The sequence below is a fragment of the Staurois parvus genome, unplaced genomic scaffold (assembly GCF_062004578.1).
Source record: "Staurois parvus isolate SC_StPar_1 unplaced genomic scaffold, SC_StPar_1.0 ptg000704l, whole genome shotgun sequence".
Classification (NCBI taxonomy): Eukaryota; Metazoa; Chordata; class Amphibia; order Anura; family Ranidae; genus Staurois; species Staurois parvus.
In genome coordinates, this window is record NW_028318500.1 from 6,741,509 (window position 1) to 6,767,427 (window position 25,919).

Below are 25,919 nucleotides of genomic sequence, written 5' to 3' on the forward strand. Positions count from 1 at the left end.
TTTCCTAAATTATCAGAGGTACATACACGATACAGCACCAACAAGTTACATTCCTATCCTCAAGAAGCTTACAATCTAAATACATAGGTTTTACATAGCTATTTTTGCAGCGTGGCTGCCCCTCATTTGTTATGCTATATGCTCAATTCACAAAGCTAACACACCTGGATAAGTATACCTATTAAAAAAAAGAAGAGCAACAGTAGGTATATGAAGACAAACACTGGCTCAGTACAGACCTGAAAGTTCATTTTCCAGCCACAAATCTCAGTTAGGTTTTAGATAATGTGATGAAAGGTTAGATATTCTAAGATTTTTTTAATTTCATAGTTACATAGTTGGTCTGGCTGAAAAAAAGATAAAAGTCCATCCAGTTCAACCATAAAAAAAAAAGAAAAAAAAAAAGTTATAATCCTACACCCACAGTTAATCCAGGGGAAGGGAAAAAAAACCCAGCAAAGCATGAACCAATTTGCTCCTGCAGGGAAAACAATTCCTTCCTGATCCCCCAAGAGGCAATCGGATATTCCCTGGATCAACTTTACCTATAAATGTTAGTAACCAGTTATATTCTGTGTATCCAAGAAAGAATCCAGGCCTTTTTTAAAGCAATCCACTGAGCTGGCCAGAACCAACTCTTGAGGGAGTCTATTCCACATTTTCACAGCTCTTACTGTGAAGAAACCTTTCCATGTTTGGAGATTACATTTCTTTTCCTGTCTGTCTGTGCCGTCAGTGGGAGATCTTCTCTTACTTCTTCCAGTGATAATGCCATCGCTGTATGGAAGTGTAGGGAAATCTTAACATTTTTTATTTAGCAGTGTGGGAAATGGCTGAAACTTTAGTAATCTTTTTAGTGCACCTCTGTTGAGAGATTGCCACCGAAATTAGGAGAAAATGTATTCACTGCTAGGAAGCACAGAGCGGCTTGCACATGCACAGTGGAAGCCAGTTGTTCAGCTGCAAGAAGTCGCAGCGCCTTCCCACACTAAAGATGCCGTTGCCCGGGACCTGAAGACCAGTGAAGAACCGGCCCAGGTGAGGATGTCGCTGGATCCCTGAATAGGGAAGTGTCCTTTTATTAAAAGTCAGCAGCTATAGTATTTGTATTTGCTGACGTCTAATAGTTTTTTTCAGACTGAAGAACCGCTTAAAGTACTAAGAAAGAAATAGAGTTGGAATCCAATAAATCGATAGAAGCACCATTAAGTTTTCCTTTTCTGACATTAAAAACTTTCCTCCTTTTTTAATAGGGATAAACTCTTTTTTTCTAACCTAGAGCAAAGTGAACCATGTAACACTGGCTTTAAAAGGGTGAAAACATGAAATGACTGGAACAGCTGATTCACGTCAACTCACCTTTGGTCAGGCTCCAGCTGGCAGCATGATGCCGCCAGGGGGAAAAATCCTGCAGGACAGTCCTTTGTGACAAACTTTTCCCAGAAAAGACGAACATTGAGGCCATAATCAATGGTACGTGGCAGGCAATCCGGATCAGCATAAACCTGTCCAATAATCTGTAAAAACCATAGTAAATAATTAAAGAATTTATGCAATGTGTAGTGATAGTGTCTGAAAAGCTGAAAAAAAAATGACAGTCAGCTTAGACTGTTCTAACACCCCACAGTGATAAGTAGAAATGTAACTTTAAAATAATAAATACCCTGCCCAAGTTTAGGTGTGTCCTCTTATAAATGAAAAACAAAAAAGAATCTAAGTGAATCTGAAGCATATGCCTGTTCAGACCTGAACCATTGCCGATTTCCTTCCTGGAACTCGGCTGGGTTAAATCACAGATCAATGCTTGCAAGGCTAGCCATACACACTTTACACACTTTGCTGTACGTTTATTAAAGTGGAGTTCCACCTGAAAAAAAAATAAATAAATAAAAGTCAGCAGCTACAAAAACTGTAGCTGCTGACTTTTAAAATACAGCCACTTACCTATCCCTCGGTCCAGCGGTGTCCTCACCACGGCTGGTTTCACCGGCCGTCTTCTCTCCCTGGCGCAGGCATCTTCAGTGTGGGCACCTGGCTGTGACAGCTTGCGGCTTAACAGCCGAGTGCCCACTGCGCATGCGCGATAAGTGCTGCATTTTCTGAATGGCCCCATACTCTTCTGGGACCTGTCACGTGTCCCAGAAGACTATGGGCAGGGAGGAGGGGAGGACAACTTCCGCTTCCGATCACCTAGGCAATCGTACCGGAAGTGGTATTGGGTACCTGTCAAATTCGGGTACACTCTCCCCAAAGGTGCCAATCCTTAATGGGGAGCGGGGGACAAAGGCTTAAAGCAGAACTACCCCTTTTGGGTGGAGCTCCTCTTTAAGCAGAAATAATTTATCTCATTTCAGTTCTCAGGGAAAAATCATCTCCTCTGTCCCCGTTTATGAAGCGGTGAACATTTGTTCTCAGAAGGAGAAGAGAGAAGTTTTTCCTCTGAGAACAGCAGAGATCTGTGTAGATAATTGATCTCCTGAGATAATTGTGTGATTACAGATCACCTGAGTTTAAACAGTGAAACCAAAGTTATGCAGGCCATAAATGGGTCGAATTTCCGCAACGAATTTTCTTTAGAAAATCGGAAATTTTGTGCGTTTTGTAATCAGATGGTACCACCACTGATCTTGAAATTCAACCAACCCAGCCTTCACTATCACCTTGTGTTGCTACAGAAAAAAATTTTCGTGGCCAAGAATTTTCTTTTCTTTCCAGGTCACGCTTTTTCGTTTGTATTTCCCACATGATTCTCCCATCATTGATTTGAAATTTGTTCGTTTTTAAAAAAATTTCCAATATGACCAATCACTCACATTCAATGGTCACACGAAAATCGGCTATTTCTGTGACCCACTAATGGCGCGAAATTCAAACGAAAACTCTTAGAAAAGATTTTCAAAACAAAATTCTTTCAGAATTCGACCCGTGTATGGTCGGCTTTATATAGGCCATGCAAACACATGGAAATAATAAGCTGGGCAGCACATTGGCTAAATGGTTAGCACTTCCGCCTGGCAGTACTAGGGTCGCTGGTTCGAATCCCAGCCACGGCACCTCCTGCCTGGAGTTTGCATGTTCTCCCTGTGCCTGCGTGGGTTTCCTCCGGGTGCTCCGGTTTTCTTCCACACTCCAAAGACATGCTGGTAGGTTAATTGGATCCTGTCTAATTTGGCCCTTGTATATGAATGTGAGTTAGTGACCTTAGATTGTACACCCCTAGAGGGTTAGGGACTGATGTGAATGTACAATATATATATAAAATGCTGTGCAAATTGACGGCACTATAGAAGTACCTGAAATAAATAAAAAAAAAACTAAAATAAGCACTGACCAATGGTACTTTTTAACGCATATTTTAGTACATTCTTTAAATGTGTATTTTAACTCCTTTTTATTGCGCAAAAAATAGAAAATATCCAGTGAGCATCACTTGTGTGGACGAAAATGCCTTGTTGGTGTTAGAGGCCAGAGCAGAATGGCCATCCTGCCTTGTATCAACGGTTCAGGTTGGTGGTGGTGGTGTAATGGTGTGGGGGATATTTTCTTGGCACTAGCAAGGTGTACCTAATAAAGTGGCCAGTGAGTGTATATGCTGTTGCTGGGATTTTGAAATATTCATGTAAGCCTGTGTTGTGCTGATGGGAAGATTTACCTGCCATGTGTAAACTGAATTCAAACAAAAGCCTGTAATTTTTTTGTTAGGTGCTGAATAAAGTGGATTTTAAGTTTATTGAACTGTCTACCAGAAGCCTGTTTACCCCTCCGATCCCAACAAATGGTGGAGGATGTGGGCAGATCGAGAGGTGCAGGCTAGTCCCATGTCCTGGGTTAAAGTTACACAGGATAAAAAACGTCTGAAAAAGCAACAGACGAACTAATAAAGCAATTGATACTGGGAAATATGAAGGCGCAGACCCGCTATGAGCAGATCCTGGCACAGACAGTTGCTGCTCAACAAGAGACAAACCTTTTACTGGTGGAACAGATAGTGGGTTTACAGAAGACAGTAACCCAGCAGTCTTAAATGGTGAGAGGTGGCCCCATTGTGAAGAGTGACTCGCAGAAGGCCCTACAAAAGATGATGGCCACAGATAATATTGAAGCTTATTTGACACTGTTTGAGTAGGTTGCAACAAGAGAAGGACTGCCTGAGAAAGACTGGGTGGATGTGCTGGCCCCTTCCCTGAATGCAGATCCCCAACAGGTGTACTGTGATTTGGCCTTAGAGACAGCACGGGACTATAACCTGCTAAAGGTGGAAATACTAGCCAGGATGGGAGGGACTGTTGCTTTAAGGGTGAGTCGAATTCATGACTGGCGCTTTGACAGGTCTAAGCTTTCCCGTGAGCAGATGTATCATCTAAAGCACCTGTTCAAGGATTAGCTGAAACCTGAGGAAAAGACACCCCTCTCAGATCGTGGAGCAAGTTGTCCTGGATCATTTTCTGCATGGCCTTCCCAAGGACCTGCACCAATGGGTGGCTCAGTTGGAGTCCCAGTCCCTGGATGAGATGGCTGCCGCAGTTGAACGAAGCAACAAACACAGAAAACTTGCGTGAGAGCCCTTTTGCAACCAGAGAGCTGGGCCAGAACACAGAGGCGCATTCCAGCACCAAGATGGCACCTGTTGACCGCATAGTCTGCTCAGGTGCATAACACTCCTGCTAGGAGCACCACAGTGCCAAATCCTCCTTATGGCTGGCAGGTGGGAAGAGAATCCCATGAAGTTTGATATTGGTCCTGCCACCAACCGGGTCATATGGTGGCTCAGTGTCCTAAGCGAGAGGAACCAATAGAATGTAACATGAGTTAACATCGCCCAATGTATGCTTATGTAGTATTTACTGCAACCAACCTAAATCCGCATGAGTGCGTGCTGTGGGTTAATGGACATGAGGTTGTAGCACTTCTTGACTTGGGGGAGTGGGGTCACCCTGTTCCGATCGGACAGGTTGCAGGAAAAGCTGATACCAGTAGAAAAGGTTGGGGTGGTCTCTGTGCATAGTGATGTCAAAGACTACCAGTGGCCCGTGTAACCTTGTCCACATCAGCAGGAACTGTTATGTTAAAAGTTGGAGTTATCCCAGGATTCCGCCATGACTTGCTAATTGGGTGAGACTGCCCCATATTTTGGGACTTGTATGAACAAAAGTTCAATGGTTCAGGGGCCTTCCCCAAAAGGAGGGACCCTCAGATGAAGTCATTAATACTGTGTTGCGGAACATGAATAGTTATATGTGCCAGGTGAAGTATGAACCTGCAGAAGTTGACCTAGTTCCATTGGAGGAGTTTGAAGGATCGGAAAAACGGAAAGTTCTTCCCCTGAGCCAGACTTGTAAGAGCATGGGGGCTCCTGGGAGAATTTTCTTAGTGCTCAGATAAAGAACTCCACTTTGATTCCCGCCAGGGAACAGGTCACAGTGTTAAACGTTGAGCCACAGCGCTATGTGTAGAGAAGTAGCCTGGAGAAGGCTTATGAGGGGGTTAATTGTAGAGGGCAGGTACCCCTTCAGGCCTGTTTATTAAGCAGCTGAAAGAGACCTTTTTGATGGCAGTTTTGCTATCAGTTGTGAGGAGACTTGGAAGCTGCATGGAAGCCTCCATACTCTGACCTGCTAGGCAAGCTGATCTGTAACTAGGGCTTTCTTTACTGTATACATTGTTGCTTGGACACTGAAAGATTCATGTAAGTCTGTGTTGTGCTGATGGGAAGATTTACCTGCCATGTGTACACTGAATTTAAATAGACAAGCCTGTCATTTTTTGTTTGGGGCTGAATAAAGCAAATTTTAAGTTTATTGAGCTGTCTCCCAGAAGCCTGTTTACCCCTCCAATCCTGACAAAGGGTGGCATTCTTACCACCACTGTAAGTGGAGCATTCTTCTTATGACCACCAGAGGTATTTTTACCACTGATCCCCAATGGACTGGTTCTACCATGGGTTTCCCTAGATCTGAAGATGATTTCAGGAGTTGATAAAGGCTAATCTAGAGCATAAGTATGCAAAAAAATAACAGGTTTCCAGGCATTTAGATTATGTAATGATGTTGTAAATTGTATTATTTTAAAATGCCATAACTCTGAACAGAGAAGTTGGATTTCTTATTAACTGTATAGGTGCCCATTACATGTCTTTTAGTAAATTCCTTCACAGTTTTTAGGTTTTTTTTTTTTTATGAAAAGCTGTGATGTATACAGCCGACAGCTTCAAAGGACAGAAGTACATACAGTATCTATTCATTGTACTTTCTACCTTAAACACAACTACACTTTTCAGAGTGAGGTCATTCTACACAGTTCTGTGGCTTTTGGATTTACAGAGAAAAGGTTACACTGACAGGGGAAACCATGAGCACAAAGAGGGAATTTCCAATGTGAAAATGAAACTTATACAAACCTTATGTGGGAATTTTTTAGCAGTTAAAGCAGGCAAAAAACCCCCATAACTGAATCCAGTTGTGAATTAGTTTTAAATCTTTTTATAAATAATCTTTAAATGTATTTTACACATAATTTGAAAAAAATAGCCACATGCCTTGTTATCATCCAACTACAATCCTCTATCCAGCAGCCCAGGACAGGAAAGGCAAGTATTGTAAAGCCAGCCATTGATGGATCGAAATTCAGTCCAGTTCAGCAAGGCCGGCTGGTTGTACAGAAGTCGATCCCTCAAATTGACTTCCGTACAACCAGCCTTTTGTGCTTTTATCACCTCATCAGTGCTGCCGGTAACACTGATCATTGTATTCTGCCAGCGTGGAAGTCTCCAAACAATAAAAACAGCAGGAGTGATTTCCCCAATGCAAATTGATGTGTGGATGGGGGAATTGGCCCATTTTTCTTCATTCAACCAAATGTATAATGCGCGGCCTGCCTAGGACAATAAGGCCCTACCGCACTGCAGAGTGTTGTCCACCTAACACTGGGCTTCCTCAAAGAAGGAAAGAGTAGAGTGAGGATCTCATCAGTGCCCTGTTGCTCCTTCATTGTCTAGACAAAGGTTAGGGCAGGTTCTAGGCAGATTGTATACTGCCATACATTATACAACTTTCTTTTAGATTTACCAAAACCATATAACATGAGGTCAAACACTTTCAATTTGTATGCAATCAGGCAGACCTTTGTACTACATAGTTGAAGGTAAATCTAAAGAAAATTGAAGAAAATTGTAGAATGTATGGCCAGCTTAAGACACTTGTGTACTACATGTATATGTAGTTAAGGTTTGTAATTAGCCAATTGTGTACAGTTTTGCTTTAATTAAAAGAAAAAAAAGTTACCTATGTGTTGACCTAGATACCAACTGTGTTGGGGTCTACTTACCTCACACAGCACAATTCCAAATGAAAATATATCCACTTTCTCATCATATATTTTACCTGAAATAACAGAATATGAAATGTAAATTTAGCCTTTTAGTCAGCTCCCCACCCATTGACTAGAGCAATAAATCCTACTGCTTTCACTTCAATCCCCCTTGATATTTGAATATTACCATTTAACATTTCTGGTGCCATCCAGTATGGGTTGCCCACCACTGTATAACGCTTCTTGCGGTCTGTTTTACGAAGAGTTCTCTTTTTTGTGGGAGGTCGATCTGGTGGGGGTTTGGGTTTTTCTTCTACAATGAGTCTGGACAGTCCAAAGTCAGCAACCACTACTGTTCCATCCTACAGTAGAAGACAGATGGCTGAGAAAAGCTGGTTTATAAGAGCAGAGAAAGCCATGTGGGCAAGTGAAAGCACAGAAAATCCAAGATCTACAGTACAAGAATGTTGTGGGAGGAAGAGGAATAAGATCAAAAAGGGAATGCAGTGAATGAACATTGTAATAGCAAAATAATACCATTTTGATGAGACAGTTGTGCGAGTTGAGATCTCTATGTATTATGCTCATGAAGTGAAGATAAGCCTAAAAAGAAAAAAGCAACAATTGAGGATACTAGTTATAAAATATTAGAATATTTTAGGAACAAAAAAAAGAAGAACTATAGTGGTTTTCATTTTTTGTTTTGAAAACACTGATGCATAATAAATCGTCTTTATATTTCAGTATTGGCTTTTTAAATCTTTAAGGGGAAAATAACTTTTCATTTTATGTTCTGCAAGAGATGCTGGATTTTCAGGTTTTCAATGTAGAAAGCCTAGCACATAAATGTAAACTGCATACAGCTTGCTCACCAAATGACAATGCATCCACTTTCACATCAGATATTAACAGAATATGAACTGACTCTCCCTGTGTAATCTGAAGGGCCTTGCTGTCAGTCAGACAGTTAGGTGCTGCTCTCTGCATAAGGGCTCCTATATAAAAGGAAGCTTGTGAGTTCCAGCCAAAAAAATTAAGAATTTGTAAATAAAAGGTAATACCTTTTAACTCTTATTAAGACTTACATAAGAGGAGAGTATACTAAAGAAATTAATTTCAACTGCCCTTCTCCTCCTACATATACATCCTTTTAATGACTCCAGCTGTGGCCCACAATGGCCAGGGCGGCACTCTAAACCTCTTCTAAGATAGAGAAGTCATTTTGGCACTCTGCATGCATGGCTTACAGAAAAAGCCGCACATATAAAGCACTGCGAGGCCCTGCTGAATCAGAAGAGGACCAGAGAGGGGTGCATCTCCTAAGATGGGCCACTTATGGTGTAAGACACAGGTGTCAAACACAAGGCCCACGGGCCAAATACGGCCCTCCAGGCCATTTCATGTGGCCTTTCACCTCCCCTACAGGTACCCCCTTGTCTTCACCCCAACCTTGTCTCAGCAGTCGGCAGCAGAGAGGAGAATAGAACCCCTCTGCCAAATCCTGCACCTCTCAGTGCAGCTGCAGCACCCCCTCATCTCTGCCTCCCCTGGTCTCAGCATTCAGCAGACTCTGGTAACTGATTCCACTTCTCCTCTGGTCCTCCTCCAGACCCTGCACTGTTTCCCAGCTCTGCCCCCAAAGTGGGTGCACAGTGATGTTAGGAAGGGTGTGGGATTCTTGACATCTGATGTAATAAGGGGTGGGGTGCTCTGGACATCTAGCCTTACAGATACAACCAGCCCTTTGAGGGCAACCATAATGCTGACACAGCCCTCGATAAAATGGGAGTTTGACACCCCTGCTCTAAGGCAAGTAAAAGAGGGTATAGTTCGGTTTAATATGTTCACTAATACTTTATTTGTAGTTCTTTTTAGCACGTTCCTCCTTTTAAATATCTTCCTTTGTGTGAAATACCTGGTGATCCTGCCTGTCACCCCTCTTTCCCATTTCAAACTGACCATGCTTAGGCTCATCCTTCCCAGAGTGATCAGTTTTCTGGCTGTGCTGTGAGAACAGTCTGCCTCTCCACCAATAGTCAAACTTGTGCTGACCCTCCGCACAGTCATTCACTGAGAAGAGGACATGCTTCCCTGTAATCTCCACCCCCAGCTAAGCCCCTTATGCAGCTGAGACAAAGATTATGTGATCACGCAAATCTAATAATAAAAAAAAAAGAAAGAAAAAAGTATTATTTATTTATCTTTATACAACTTTGCTTTTCATTTCTATTTTAAACTGAATGGGTTTTACAAGGTGAGGATTTACATATACTTTAATTATGTAGCACTTCATTCAATAAATACACATTGTAAAAATGCAACCATCGCTGTAATGGTGCTAAATTAACTTGACCATCATTCTGAGACAAGATTACACTAGCACTGATTCATTAACAGGGGCCACAATAATGAAGAAAAGTGCATGTTCTAAAACTGCTTAAAAACAAGTTAGAGCATCTTCTGCAACATGGTCATCGTTATACATCTTGGTCACATAACACCAAAGCTGAAATCCCACCATCCATTTCCTAACACTATAAGTATTGGGAAACAAGGAAGGATGCAGTGGCCAGATGGACAGTAATTATACAAACAATACTAGGTGTGAACTGCAATACCTATAACACCATGGCAAGACAGTGAAGTAAGAGGAACATGGAGCAGCATTTAAAGCGGAGTTCCAGCTGATGTAAAAAAAAAAATTAAAGTCAGCAGCTACAAAAACTGTAGCTGCTGACTTTTAAACTACAGACACTTACCGGTCCCTCGGTCCAGCGGTGTCCTCACAACCGCTGGTTTCACCGTCCGTCTTCTCTCCCCAGTGCCGGCATCTTCAGTGTGGGCACCCGGCTGTGACAGCTTGCAGCTTCACAGCCGTGTGCCCACTGCGCATGCACGGGAAGCTCTGCACTTTGTGAATGGCCCTGTAGTCTCCTGGGACCTGTCCCGTGTCCCAGAAGACTAAGGGGAGGGAGGGGGGAGGACAACTTCCGTTTCCGATCACCTTAGGCAATCACAGCGGAAGTGGGAGCAGGTACCTGCCAAATTCGGGTACCCGTTCCCCAAAAGGTGCCAATCCTTAATGGGGAGTGGGGGACAATGCATTAAAGCGGAAATTCCCCTTTTGGATGGAGCTCCGCTTTAAGGCTAGGTTCACATATGTGCGGGTGGTGCCGCTGTGGATCCGCACAAAAATCCATGCAGCCGCACCACCCACACAGAAGAATGCGGACCCGTGGGCGGGTGCCATTAATTCTAATGGCACACCGCCAGCACTGGAAATCGCAATCGTACAGTTAACCGAGGTTCCCGTGCGGGCTGCGTTTTCAGAAGAAGTTCAGGGACTACTTCCCTGTGTGTCCGGGAGCACAGAAGTCCATTCAAATGAATGGGCTCTCGTGCTCGAACAAAACGCGGCCCGTAGGAATGCGGATATGTGAACCAGGGGTTACTGTATTGTGCTATTGTAAAAAGGTAGAAGATAGCCAGTATTGTGCAACAATCTTATGAGAAAAACAGCAGACATACCAGCAGTAATTTGGACGCTGGTGGTACTACATACTCAAGCACAATGCTGACAAAGCATTAAAATTAAAAAAAAAAAACATTTCACATTACACACTGACCCCATGACCACATATACATATATTCTATACAGAACAAAAATGTAACTCCTTATGCCTGTCCCCACTGGTGTCTTGCCTCTATACGACTCCAATGCAATTTGCCATGTGAACTTTTGCTAAAATGTACACATATACTACATATATTCCCTTTTCAACTTACCATTCCACATGCAATGTCCTTAGAAAATGACACCTTTTGTTGCCAAGGGCATGTTTCCTACAGAAGATATGACAAAAAGGCAAAAATAAAAGCTTGTCAAATTTTGTACCATTTCTATATTTTTATAGCAATCAGTCCGCTTTCTACAGATTATGACCCCCTCAATGCATTCTTATGATATCTCCAGGTCTCACCCCTCTAAGGAAGTCCTTCAGAGTTCCACATTCTATGTATTCGGTCAGCAGGTTTAATCTTCGATCCTTATACAGAACTCCAATAAAACGCAGTACATTGGGATGATCCAGAGAACGCATGACCTTTACCTTTTTACAAAACAAACATAAGACAAACTCAGTGACCTGCATGATTGAACATGTTATGCCTGCATCAAAATGTGCTGATTTTGAAAGGTGTATATTTTGATTTAGAAACAACCAACAGTTTTTGAGGGAACAAAAGTAAATTTTACATGTTGCAAGACATTTATCAAACTTTAGAATAGTATTACCATGCAATTCAATTGCTGATTGTTTTATAAAATGGTGCATACAGTACTTTTGGTGCGGTGCAGCACAATTTTAGACCATTTAAATGAATTGGCTGAAATCGCACTGCACCCAGATCGCATGTGAATTGCAGATGAACAAGCAGCGCTTTCCTGTGTGATTCATGGTGTGAACCGGCCCTAAAGGCTCACTTTAGTAACATGTTAACTCCAGTATTGGGGTGCAAATCATGAGATTATTGTGTTACATTCAGTTTATACTGTCACAGGCCAATGGAGCGGAGTGGAAGTATAAATAGGGTTAGCTGCACTTTAAGGGGACTGTAGCTGTTGATGTATGCACTTGCACTGGCACCAGACACAAAATCAATCAAAACTAGAACAATGTCTACTCACTTGTGCTGGGGCCAAGTGTTTGTACACAGTGAATCCTACTTAGGACACCAGTTGATGCAGAAATGTCTTATAAAAAGTGGCAAGCGTTTAAAGATTTATAAATTAATAAAAACCATTGAAATACAAAAGTGGCAAGCGAGCATTTAAAAGTTCAATGCTTGTCCTGCATTAAAGTGTTACTAAACCCAGGACCCTGCTTTCACTATATCTGCTTTCCCATACATAGAACATGGAAAAGCTATTATTTTAGTAAACATAAACTACTTAATACCTTTTCTCATCAGCAGTTAGAGCAGTCTTGTGACTTCTATCAGTGTCCAGCACAGCACTGGTTAAAGCTTGTTGGAGGAGTTTTCTTTCTGCTCTAGGAGGATGCAGAACTCCTGATGTCTGTCTGGACAGTGCTGATTGGCCTGTGCTGATCACATGCACTCTCCCAAGAAGAAAAAAAAAAAAAAAACAACCTCTCTAGCAATAGCATGTGCAGAGTAACTCCACACAATATGTCTTATCAGGAGATAAGAGGGTGACACTGGAAGAAGGGGAGGATCAAAGAAGTCAGGATCAAACAGTCTTGTTACACAATGCAGAGGATTAACCCCTTAGGTTCCACAGTGAGTATAACAAGCATACTTTACTGCATATACAGACTGTTGTGGATTTAGTAACACTTTAAGTCTGTTCTCAGAAACAACAACATTGTGATAATAGAGGTTGCACACCTACTGCAGAAGCTCTCAAGTGACGATAACTGTACTCAGATGTAAAGCATATCTCCAGGGAAAACAAAATTCTGCCATAGAAGTAGGGTTGTCACTATTCACACCATAGATTAGCTGTGGTGTACATAAAAAGGCAGATCAACGGACATGGTGTTAACAAGCCCTTACACCTTGTATGCCCAGGCAGGTCAACGGCATAACCGGTTATCAAGGGTAATCAAATAAAGAGATTGTGACAACAATCAGATTAAAAGTAATATTTACAGTTAGTTTATCTAAAACCTTGGGAACACACTGTCCATAGTAGCTGCTATATAAAGGGAAATTTTACTGAATTTTCAATGAAGGCATACTTTGAGGAGAACAAAAAGGCAAAAGTTTTTTTTTCTTTTTGGATAGAGTAAGAGAGGGTATAACCCCAGCAGTTTTGTTTTTGCCGTCTGTGTTCCATTAGGGAGATGTTCCTTCACATCCAGTCCCATAGCCAAACAGGAAGTGAGCGAATCCTTGCTTGTCACCAGAACTGTGTCCCCTTTTAGAAGATTTCCCCTCTGTTCTTGTTTTAGTGATGTCGCAAAATTTAAAAATTTATTTTACTTTCACTTTCTGTGGTAACTGCAAACAAGCCTTTATAGGAATAGTCACCTCTATGCTGTGGCATTGCTGTGATGCTGCAGCTGCGTCCCCACCAGCTCTAAGCCTGAGAACTGAGCAATCACATGACCAGAGCGTGGGCTGTAAATTACTGCTCTCTGCCCTGTCCTTCCAATGCGCACAGGGGTGGGGACGGGGCAGGCCCAGCTGGCTTCAGGTAGCCAATTGTCAATCAGGCAACTGGGTGGATCTGGACAATATATTTGGGATCCTTCCAGACCCTGGAGCGTCTCTGTGACATAAAGCCCACTGTCAGCTGATTCTGGGTCACAGGCAAGCAAAAGTTTGTATACTCCTGGGACTCACAAGAGAAGTATGGCCAATACATTTTGGCCATACTTCTAACAGCTGTTAAAATAAGAGGTTCATCATGCAGGGAGTGCAATGAGTCAGCTGATTCAAAGACTTCCATCATTTAAAGAATGTGTTACCCCAGCATTTCATATTCCGAATGCGTTTGTTGTACCATGTACTTGTGTTCAAGTATCCTGTTCTCTTTGTATTGCTGCCTTTGTGCTTTCCTATTAAAAACGGATCATACTAGTCATGACAGCGTAACAGTCCTAGCATGGTCAGTTTTCTGGCTTTGCTGGGAGAACGGCCTGCCTGTCCTCCAATGGCCAAGACTTGTGAAGACACACACTGCTGCACAGTCATTTACTGGGAAGACCAGTGGTACTGCCGTCTCTCCAACAGACCTCTCCAAGTCCCTTATGCAACTAACAGAGATTATTTGATTAAAAAAAAAAAAAAAATATAGATATTTAATGTGTTACTAAAAAGGTTATTTTTTTTTCTTAATTAAAATAACAAACATGTTATACTCACCTGCTCTGTGCAAAGGGTTTTACACAGAGCAAACCCAATTCTCTTCCCGGGTCCCCTCCCCCACAGTTCTATCATACATGAAATGAAATTGAAGAAAAAAAAAAAATATGAAAATACTAAATTTACCTCTGTCAAGAAGGTTTTCTGAGTTTGCTCATCAAACTGTATAAGTTCTTTTATAACCATTACTTTCCCAGTGGCTCTGTGTGTGACCTGTAAGCACAAAATCATTTTTTGCATGGCTTAGGAGAATATAATTGTATTACTAAAAAAAAACCCAGAAAAACAAAAAACACAACAACAAACTGAGCTAGAAACCACTCACCTTAATGGCTCTTCCAAAAAATCCTTTCCCCAGTTCTTCACCATGTAGCAATTCACATGGCCGGAAGATCTGGGCCCCTACTGCGCAGCGCAGAGATTCCGAGCGGGACACGGAACGAGGGTCTTTTGGTGAACATGGCCCTGGAGAACGGCTGTTACTGTTGCTGCGTCTGTTTGTGGGGTGAAAAGTCATGGACATGTCAGATGGCAGAAAGTTAAAGGTTTGTGTCGCTGGATGAGATGCAAATCAAAAACTGACACAGAAGAAAAAGAAAAACCACAAAGAGAATTTCTAGACGAAATGATGCCAAGAGGTATTTCAAGCACTAATAAATACCAAAACAATAACGGCGATTTAAGCCGGCCTTACAAAATGAGCCAAGATCACTTGCGTAAGAATGATCAGGCCCTTGCGGGTTGCCTTTTTCACTGGCATATCTACTTGTTGTGCATGGTAAGTCAACCTACCTCTACACAACACATTTTCTGAGTGTTCTTAATACAAGCAAAGGTAGCCTGTGCAGTTGACTACCATTTTTTTTTTTATTCATTGGGTGGGTACGGTGATTTCTAGTCAAGTCCATGATGGAGGTGCATCACAATGCCTTCATAGGTCTACTCCAACAGCCGTGAATGGCTGACATTTAAACCCCCCAGTGTAGTCCCTTGGCACTGCTCTTTTGAGGTTCCCTATACTTCTATCACATAGAACTGTAGGTCGGTCACCCAACCTTGACAGCACAGGTTATCAGTTTTGTTCTTTGTATGGCCAGCTTTAGATCGCCAGAAGAGTACAAATACTATTATAGTATAAGGAGTGCTGATATGAACAAGACTGCAGGGTTACCTATTAGAGGGAGAGGGAAGGGTTATAAGATTTTACTAGAGCTGGTAGAGATTTATGCAAGAATAAAAGTTGGTGCTTTTGGAAGTGTAAATGAAGTAAAAAAAAAAAAAAAAAAAAAAAAAAAAGCAAAATCGAACAGTGAGGGTAATCTGACCGGATGGAGCACCGCTTGGTGTTTTCATTGAGGCCCCTTGCATCACGAGGGTGAAGAGAAGGAGATTTAGGGGGAGCTCTAGTCACTGGGGAAGCCAGTGGGGGGTTGTGCTCTACCAGAAGCTGCAGGGTCCGGTCTGAGCAGGAAAGCAGTTTATCAGCCTGAAGGAAGGGTGTAGGAAGGGGATTATAAGGAGGAGATAGCAATTTACCAAAATCACACACACATGAATTAGGCCTTCATGCTGAAATCATCTAACCAGAATAGGTACCCCATTCTGGACAAAACAATGCAACCCCTGACCTCTTTAGGTGGTAATGAAATGGCAGGAGAGCCATTAATTTCCAAGATGCGATCTCCTGGGTATACCAAGTTCCGCGCCTCAAATGTTACTCTGTAATTGCATTAAAAAAATTAAAAAATTCCCATTTAATTTTTTCATCTTTATAAACTGCAACATTTACTGGTTACAGATAGCAAAAAGACAAAAAGGTGCCTACTCACTCTGTAACTTGCATGTTCTCCACCGATATAGAGAAACCCCTGTTTTCAGTTGCACTGGGAGGCAGACGTAGAAGGGTGAGCATGTGGGACTGCGGTTCCTGAGCCGATTCATTACAAAGGCCCTCAAAATGCGGCTGCAGAAGAAGCAGCTTTTGGCATGGACCACTATAGAAGTAAGCAACATGCATCACTTACTAAATTAAAAAACAATATAACTGTCTGCATATATGTAAACATATACAAATAATGTGGGCAAAATAATACAAAATTGGGTGCAAATGGGCGCTCAAAAAACAAACCCTGTATACCATGTGACATTTATGATGTCGGTTACAAAATTTCCCCCTAGAAAACTATAAACAGTAATAAAAAGTTTCCTAAAGCAAATCGTATAACAGCAAATGGAATTTTTGATCTGCTGGTGCTGCAATACCATTTTGTCAATATTTAATTCCCTCCCAAAAAAAATAAAAAAAGGAAACTTCAAATTCTAAGTCACACTGTACCAGGGTAATTTATTTGGTTAAACATTTCCAGATTGCAGGAACACATGTATCTTTTTTTTTTTTTAAATGTTTCCATTTCCTTTACTTGGATGAGAGATGTAGAGCACACTATTATATTGCCACATGTAAGTTTACTGCTTCTCTGCTATCAAAAGCATATGCTGTACAATCTGATTGTACTCTTTCATCTAAAACGTAAATGTGTACAGCATTTTCTGCAAGGATCTATGAGGCAATTTACAAACTAAATTGTGTGACGCATTTAGCGCCATTGAGGGAAAAAAAAAAAAAGACATCTGATTTTGGCCATGAATCGTTTTGAATTTGTCCTTTTATTACATTGTTTTGGTGAGTCTAAAGGTCATCATGTACATGACAATTTGACTGTACAATTGCTATACAATCAACCTTAGAAATACCAAAACTATATAATATGAGGAACTACCTAAACTATCCAATCAACCAATCAATTTATATCCATTCACAAAGGCCTTTGTTGGAGGATCTAAAGTAGATTGTACATTCAGATTGTAGCGTGTGTGATGAGCTTGGAGGAATTTGTACAGTGTTTGCACAATCAGATTGTATAGTGTATGGTCAGCTTAAGGAAGCGTTGTGCAAGAAGACAATGATGTCTAGTCTGGATAGTCAAACTAGGATGTGGGACTTGCCTGGGAAGCCAAACAAGAGTCTTTTCACATCAGCACATTCATTCCCCAAACACAAATTTGGTAAACAGTTACCATATATTCAAAGCACTGCTTCTATTACTTTTAGCTTTCACTGATGATGTTTTTAACAGAGCATAGTATATCAGTGGAAAACGTTTGTTTTCAAAACATTAGTTAGATTCCCTAAGGCCCTGTTCATACGGACCAATTGCAGTGCCTTGGAAAATTCATGCCCCTTGAAATTTTCCACATTTTGTCATGTTACAACCAAAAATGTAAATGTATTTTATTGTGATTTTATGTGATAGACCAACACAAAGTGGCACATAATTGTGAAGTGGAAGGAAAATGATAAATGGTTTTCAACATTTTTGCAAATACATATCTGTGGCGTGCATTTGTATTTAGCCCCGTTTACTCGGCTACCCCTAACTAAAATCTAGTGGAACCAATTGCCTTCAGAAGTCGCCCAATTAGTAAATAAAGTCCAACTGTGTGTAATTTAATCGGAGTATAAATACAGCCGTTCTGTGTAGTCCTCAGAGGTTTGTTAGAGAATATTAGTGAACAAACAGCATCATGAAGGCCAAGAAACACACCAGACAGGTCAGGGATAAAGTTCTGTAGAAGTTTAAAGCAGGGTTAGGTTGTAAAAACTATCCCAAGCCCCCCCCCCCAAAAAAAAAAAACTTCTAGCAATACACACCAAACTGAGCATGTGCAGAGTGACTCAACACTCATCAGGAGATAAGAGGGGGCACTGGAAGAAGGGGAGGATCAGAGAAGTCAGGATCAAACAGCATTTTTACACAATGCAGAGGATTAACCCCTTAGGTTCCACAGTGAGCATGCTTTACTGCATATACAGACTGATTTTACTGTTGTCGGTTTAGTAACACTTTAAGTATAGGGATGTACCGGTACCATTTTCTTTCTTTTTTTTTAATCGGGTACGAGTACCAATACTTTCAGTCAAGTACCAATACTTTGCGGTGCGATTTGCATCCATACAAAATGAATGGGCACAAATCGCATTGCAAAGAATGACGTGATTTGAAAAGGAATGCGGTGCATTCCTGTCCAAATTGCATATCTGTTTCCTCACCACTCCTGTGTGAACCCAGGAGTGGTGCGGGAAAAATCCCTGCACTGATCCCATGCTGTCATACAACTAAAAGCCTCTTCACAGCTTTCTCTCTTCTTGCAGCAGGCTAAACGGCTTCTGATTGGTCAGCACTGTCACGGTGCTGACAATCAGACTAGCCCATACTGTCATTACCGTCATGGTGCTGACCAATCAGTCTATCCCGTACAAATCAGTCTAGCCCGTACTGTCATCCCTGTAAGGAGAGGAGAGAAAGCAGCTTCACATGTCTGGGGATTTGAAATCCATTGTGGGTCTAATAGACCCCAGATACAGTGGGGATCGAAATTTTGGGCACCCCAGCTAAAAATTTGTATTAATGTGCATAAAGAAGCCAAGGAAAGATGGAAAAATCTCCAAAAGGCATCAAATTACAGATTAGACATTCTTATAATATGTCAACAAAAGTTAGATTTATTTCCATCATTTACACTTTCAAAATAACAGAAAACAAAAAAATGGCGTCTGCAAAAGTTTGGGCACTCTGCAGAGTAATATCTTGTAATGCCCCCTTTGGCAAGTATCACAGCTTCTAAACGCTTTTTGTAGCCAGCCAAGAGTCTTTCAATTCTTGTTTGAGGTATCTTTGCCCATTCTTCCTTACAAAAGTCTTCCAGTTCTTTGAGATTTCTGGGCTGTCTGTCACGCACTGCTCTTTTAAGGTCTATCCATAGATTTTCAATCATGTTGAGGTCAGGAGATTGTGAAGGCCATGGCAAAACCTTCAGTTTACGCCTCTTGATGTAATCCCCCGTGGATTTTGAGGTGTGTTTAGGATCATTATCCATTTGTAGAAGCCATCCTCTCTTTAACTTCAGCTTTTTCACAGATGGCATCAAGTTACCATCCAAAATTTGCTGAAATTTTATTGAATCCATTTTTCCTTCTACTCATGAGATGTTCCCTGTGCCACTGGCTGCAACACAACCCCAAAGCATGATTGATCCAACCCCATGCTTAACAGTTGGACAGAGGTTCTTTTCATTAAATTCTGTGCCCCTTCTTCTCCAAACGTACCTTTGCTCATTCCGCCCAAAAAGTTCAATTTTGACCTCATCGGTCCACAGAACTTGTTTCCAAAATGCATCAGGCTTGTCTATATGTTCATTTGCAAAGTTCAAACGATGATTTTTGTGGTGAGGACGTAGAAGAGGTTTTCTTCTGATGACTCTTCCATGAAGACCATATTTGTACAAGTATCTCTTTATAGTGGAATAGTGTACCACAACTCCAGTGTCTGCCAGATCTTTCTGGAGGGATCATGCAGTCAAACGTGGGTTTTGAATTGTTTTTCTCACAATCCTGCGAGCTGTTCTGTCTGATATTTTTCTTGGTCTTCCAGATCTTGCTTTAACTTCCACTGTTCCTGATGACTGCCATTTCTTAATTACATTCCGAACAGAGGATATTGACATCTGAAAACGCTTTGCTGTCTTCTTATAGCCTTCTCCAGCTTTGTGAGCGTCAACTATTTTCAGTTTCAGTTTTCTAGACAACTGCTTAGAAGAACCCATGGTGCTGATTGTTGGGGCAAGGTCAGATGAGTCTGCGCATTTAAAACCTTTGAGATTGACATCACCTGGTCTTCCCAGACGATGATTGAGAGCAATCCATGACACTGGCAGGTCTCAGCTTTGCAAAGGGGGCAGTGCATGCTATAAATTCTGCAGGGTGCCCAAACTTTTGCAGACGCCATTTTTTTATTTTCTGTTATTTTGAAAGTGTAAATGATGGAAATAAAATCTAACTTTTGTTGACATATTATAAGAATGTCTAATCTGTAATTTGATGCCTTTTGGAGATTTTTCCATCTTTCCTTGGCTTCTTTATGCACATTAATACAAATGTTTAGCTGGGGTGCCCAAACCTTCGATCCCCACTGTATTTCCATAAAAAGAACTTATCACCTATCCATGCTATCACACAGGGGACTTGGTAGCAATAAAAGTTATATTAGCAAAATGTTTGAGTGTCTCCAGTAAAGGCATTCTTTCATTAGTGACATCTTCATAGTCAGTCACCATAACAACTTAAAGATGAATAAGGAAAAAGAAATCTACACAAAGTACAGTTGCAAGTACAGAATATTGACAGTGCCATTCACTGCTTGTCCTTTGACACAGCGAGTGAATTGAATCACAAAAATCGGTGAACTACATTTCACTTGTCCAATGATAAAGTAATCAATCAGTCATGATTGATTGGGTTCCTAAACTGCACAATTCTTTACCTATCAGAAAATCCACATATATAAAGGATGCAGACACACCGTATGTTCTCATTATACAATTGGCTGTGCTTCATGTGTAGTAGTTTACATCTAAGCTCAGCTTTATGGAAGAGTTTTAGTCAAAAAGGTTTATGGAGCTTTTTGAAACAAAAACACAAAAATGTCAATAATTACATTAGGTTTCAGTGTAAGAGACAGAATTTTTTGGGTGTCGGTGACAGTGAATCCCCTCTATCTCCTTGACCAGACTGACGTATTTATGACATTATTGATGTCACAATGAAGAGGGGCTTATTTCATCCTGATCATATATAAATTGGATTTCTATTCCATCTATTTGTTATTTTAAGCGCCACACTCCTATGTTTTTGATGTACATCATGAGCACGCACTGTATGTCTGCATCAGTACACACAACAATATAATCAAAACCTTACCAAACAAAAAACAGCAGGTACAAGTATTAAAGATACTAAAACTAAGCTTACCACAGTCACATATATGCATATACCCAGTATAAATATATTTTAAAAAGAAATCCCACAGATAAAGAGCATAGATACCATACAAGACAAAATCCATAATTCTTACCAGAAAAGTGCTGTACTGTCCACTAAACTAAACGACTCCCCCTCCTCGATCACTGCTTTGCAGCCAGAGCATGAGAAGCATTCCGGATGGAACTTGTAGTGGGAGACCACCTGAAAGGGAATGCAGACGTTTGCAGAAGACAGACAACTCCCCGTGTGAGATATCAAAATAGCTAGTTAGGCAGGGAGGAAATGTATAGTCAAAACTGAAAATATACTGTATTTTAATACTGCAAGAAATGCAAACAAGAATAAAATTACAAAATCGAGCATATTGTACACTAAATTTCACTTCTCCCAATTCCTATAATGATACTTATTCTAAAAAGTACAAAATAGTTTTTGTACAAATTCCCAATTTCACGTTGTACAGACACTTTGTGTGCCTTAGAGACATACACTAAAAAACTGGAGAGTGAAAAATCTGGTGCAACTCTGCAGAGAAACCAATCAGCTTCCAGGTTTAATTGTCAAAGCTTAATTGAACAAGCTGAAGTTAGAAGAAGCTGATTGGCTACCATGCACAGCTACGACAGAGTCTGGGTGATCAAGTTTAGTAAATCTACCCTATGAGTGAAGAATTGCAGGTGTCTTCTGATGCCGGCTATTGCTGGCCATACACCATTAGAATTTTCTGGTTCAGTACGCAGACTGACCCAAACAATCTAAATGGTTCCTCCATCCATGCCATACAGCGTGGGCAGATGAAGCCCCCTGCTTTGCTGGTGTATTCTGACAGCTGTCGAACACTGGCTGCATTCAGGATACCCAACCACTGGCTGCATTCAGGATACCCCAACCACTGGCTGCATTCAGGATACCCAAAGCACTGGCTGCATTCAGGATACCCAAAGCACTGGCTGCATTCAGGATACCCAAAGCACTGGCTGCATTCAGGATACCCAAAGCACTGGCTGCATTCAGGATACCCAAAGCACTGGCTGCATTCAGGATACCCAAAGCACTGGCTGCATTCAGGATACCCAAAGCACTGGCTGCATTCAGGATACCCAAAGCACTGGCTGCATTCAGGATACCCAAAGCACTGGCTGCATTCAGGATACCCAAAGCACTGGCTGCATTCAGGATACCCAAAGCACTGGCTGCATTCAGGATACCCAAAGCACTGGCTGCATTCAGGATACCCAAAGCACTGGCTGCATTCAGGATACCCAAAGCACTGGCTGCATTCAGGATACCCAAAGCATTGGCTGCATTCAGAATACCCAAACGTCGGCTGCATTCAGAATACCCAAACGTCGGCTGCATTCAGAATACCCAAACGTTGGCTGCATTCAGAATACTGCAACGTTGGCTGCATTCAGAATACTGCAACGTTGGCTGCATTCAGAATACTGCAACGTTGGCTGCATTCAGAATACCCAAAAACAAACAGCTGCATTCAGGATACCCGAACACCTTTTTTGATTTTCAACAAGGCTCCTTTTATTTTTCACTAAACATACTCCTGATGATCCCTCTGAATTAAGAACAGTGTATGGCCTGCTTAAGTGATCTCTTTATGTGGAAAATATGTAAAAGCCCAACATGCCGGGGGAGGGAGGCTGTGCTAGGGAATTGATTACAGGCAGCCTCTGAATTACATACATCTGACTTTAGCAGGCTATACAGGGGTCGAATTCCAAACAATTTTTCAATTGAAAATTGAAAACATCATTCGTTCTGTAATCCAATGGTGCCACCAATGATTTTCGAAAATCGGTCTTTCACAAAATATCTAGCATGCCCGATAAACGAAATGGGGAGGAACCACGAAAATCAGCCGGTAACATTGCCCCACTAACAGAGCGGAAATCGGCCGATTATTCTTGGGTCCGATTTTCGAAAAAAAATAATTTGGGAAATCGACCCATGTATGGCCGGTCTTACATCCGACTCATACTTACAAAGGGAGACAACAGGAAGTGAGAGGAAAGCTACCCCTAGGAAGGGAAACTGACTCCTGTAAAAGGTGGGAATACACAATTAGAAAATCGACCGATCGGTCATCTGACGACCGAGAGGCGTTCGTTCGTTGGTCGAAATCGTGGCCCACATTAACCAATCTAAAAAAATCGTTCATCGGACAATACATAGTGCTGATGTCTTCCATACAAGTGGAAGTGATGCAGTGTGCGTGTGACCTTGTAGCCACGCCCTTCTGGCCAGAACGAGCGATATACACAATTAACAGCAATGAGTATAATATAGTTTTACACTACCTATATACATAAATAGTGATACATAAAAATATAATATGCAGAATTCTGGTTTCATTATCTCATTAGGCCAATCTACTTTTAACATTTGGATTTTTCGTTCGTGTTTACAAATATTCCTTGGACATAAACATCCGAGTCATCTTCTGTTTCCGATCATGCGTGATAGTGCTTGATATATTTTTTTGTACGACCGTCATACCACCGCATAAAAGAAAAAAAAACAAAAAACGGTCGTTCGTATGCAAAACGACAACACTTTTATACTGTTGTTCAACTGGATTTTTTTCGCTCACAATATCGTTATCGGTTAGAACATCCTGCTCATCAACGAAGAGAAAATCGTTCAATCGGTGGTTCCACAAACTTTTTCGTACGATTTTCTTATTGTGTGTACGGGGCATAAGTTATCATGGGAACAAGGTGTCACTGAAGCTTTATCACCAATCCTTGTTTCCAGGACAACCCAAAATTTTTAAAATCCAATTGTCGCGGGGACAGAAAGTGAGGTGAAATCTTCTGAACAGAGGCACCGAAAGCAACACAAACATTACAGGGGTGTTAACCCTTCCCCACGCTATCCAAAAAACGGAAATAATATTATTTTGGCTTGAGTTACAATTTAAAAAAAAAAAGAAAAAAAAAAATCAACTTAGGTTCTGTAGGTTTGTTCTTATCTTGTTTGTAACTGAGGGACTACATGTAGTAACATTTTCTAGCAAGATCAAAGGCATACTGCAAGTAACAAAAACATTTATGGAAAGAAAAAAAAAAAAAAGAAAGAAAACAGTAGAAGCATTTAAAATGCTCGATTTTCCTGTGCTTTTCTCTGCAATTTTTAAAGTTGGGGACATAGTGTACAGCTGTCCTTTAAAATGACTATTTTTTTAATGAATTCCCCCACTGCCTGGGTGCAACTCACTACTATGAGCCTCAATTCAACAATCCTCACTATGCAGCCTCACTTGCCTGGCTGTCATTGCTGATCCAATAATATGAGTCACTGAGCTGGAGAAACCATGCAGTTCTGAATTCACCTGCTGCATGCTTTTTTTTGGGGGTCAGTATCTTACACAGTATTAAGGCCTGGTATTTTCATCAGCAGGTAAGCAATAGCAGCCTCATCTTTTAATACAGAATTCCAATACCTGTTTGCCTTTAGGTTTACTTCTATTTCTCCTACACAGGTCAAAAAATAGCCTAATACTTTTAGAAATGTTAAAAGTAAACAGGCCATTAAAAAAAACACAAGGGCTTCAAAACAAGCCAAGTCACTGACCCAGAACACTTCCTTCCCCGCTTTCCTAATCAGCAGTAGGCAGAGCAGGCTGATCTGTCAGAATATCCTCTATGGCAGTGCAGGGGAGCAGGTGAGTGCCAAGAAAAAGCATTTTATGTGCTTTTGTTTGCTTGGAGCATTGTTTGCATCCCATATAGCAACATTTGCACAGGTTCGTAGGTGCAGACAGGGGAGGGCGCTGGCTAGAATTAGTAGATTCTTACCAGTGGCATTAAAAGCTGTCTGCACATGCTGTTTGCAACCAGTGCCAGCTGTCAAATTTGTACAAATCAATGGCCAGAGCCACTGTTCTTTGCGTATAACCACTCATCTACGCAGTTACATGCCAATAAATCCTCTACCCCAGGTGCAGACAGAGTGCATCTAGGCTGTGGAGTTCTGGATGCACACAAACTGACCATAGCTAACAAGCAATGAGGGTTGATGCATCCCTAGGTGATGTGTATCTAACATAAGCATTGCGGTGCATTACAGAAAAAAAAGATTTCGGGTACACTTTTCAATCTGTTGATGTGCATTTTGAGTCCTACAGAAATAAATTTGGAAAGCACAAAAACACGCAATACATGCATTTCCATTAGCTGCAAATGCCTAGTTAATGAAACCCGTCCCTGGCAAAAATCTTCTTGGTTCAGCTACATTTAAGAAATGACAGGCTCTTCTCACACCTTCCTAGAGGTAAGCAGATAATTCACAAAAATGCACAAGAATTCTGCATAAATGCAAGAAAACACACCTTGAAAAAAAAAAGACAAGACATCAGAAGTGCCTAGGTACAGAGCCAGCTGTAGGGTTAGGTTAATGTTAAGTCGAGGTGATGGATTTACATTTTAGGTAGAAGTTAAGTCAGTATTTATGTATTCTTTGAAAAAAAATGTATTTCTAGAAATATATTTATTTATTTAGAGCAGTAATATGGGTGGAGTGCACAACGATGATCAATCACAGTGCATAGCAATCAGGCCCTCCCAAAGGCCATATATAGAAAAAAGAAAATAGGATTGCTGCACATAAACTTTTATTTTTGAAAATTCACCATACAAAAGGGTAATGCAAAAAATGTATGATGTATGGCTTTGTCCATTTTTTTTGGATCACCCTTTTGTATGGTGATTTTTCAACAATAAATGTTTATGTGCAGCAATCCAATTTTCTTTTTTCTATATATATTTAGAAATATTTATTGTAAGTGTCAAACATGTATAATACGGCAATTAATTGCAGTGGGGCT

At 41.1% G+C, this 25,919-nt stretch overlaps 1 protein-coding gene across 4 annotated transcripts in view; it reads right to left on the reverse strand.

The window, feature by feature from the left end:
* Positions 1–25,919, reverse strand: part of LIMK2 (LIM domain kinase 2) — a 76,949-nt gene that overhangs the window by 7,134 nt on the left and 43,896 nt on the right. For all 4 annotated transcript variants that reach the window (XM_089653275.1, XM_089653273.1, XM_089653274.1 and 1 more), the window contains 12 exons: positions 21,171–21,280; positions 16,029–16,193; positions 15,828–15,918; positions 15,525–15,685; positions 14,525–14,693; positions 14,326–14,412; positions 11,289–11,417; positions 11,095–11,151; positions 7,846–7,911; positions 7,496–7,670; positions 7,324–7,379; positions 1,360–1,517 (listed from right to left, as the gene is read on the reverse strand). In XM_089653275.1, the coding sequence (XP_089509401.1) occupies positions 1,360–1,517; positions 7,324–7,379; positions 7,496–7,670; positions 7,846–7,911; positions 11,095–11,151; positions 11,289–11,417; positions 14,326–14,412; positions 14,525–14,693; positions 15,525–15,685; positions 15,828–15,918; positions 16,029–16,193; positions 21,171–21,280 (1,424 nt within the window). The remainder of the gene's footprint in view (positions 1–1,359; positions 1,518–7,323; positions 7,380–7,495; positions 7,671–7,845; positions 7,912–11,094; positions 11,152–11,288; positions 11,418–14,325; positions 14,413–14,524; positions 14,694–15,524; positions 15,686–15,827; positions 15,919–16,028; positions 16,194–21,170; positions 21,281–25,919) is intronic.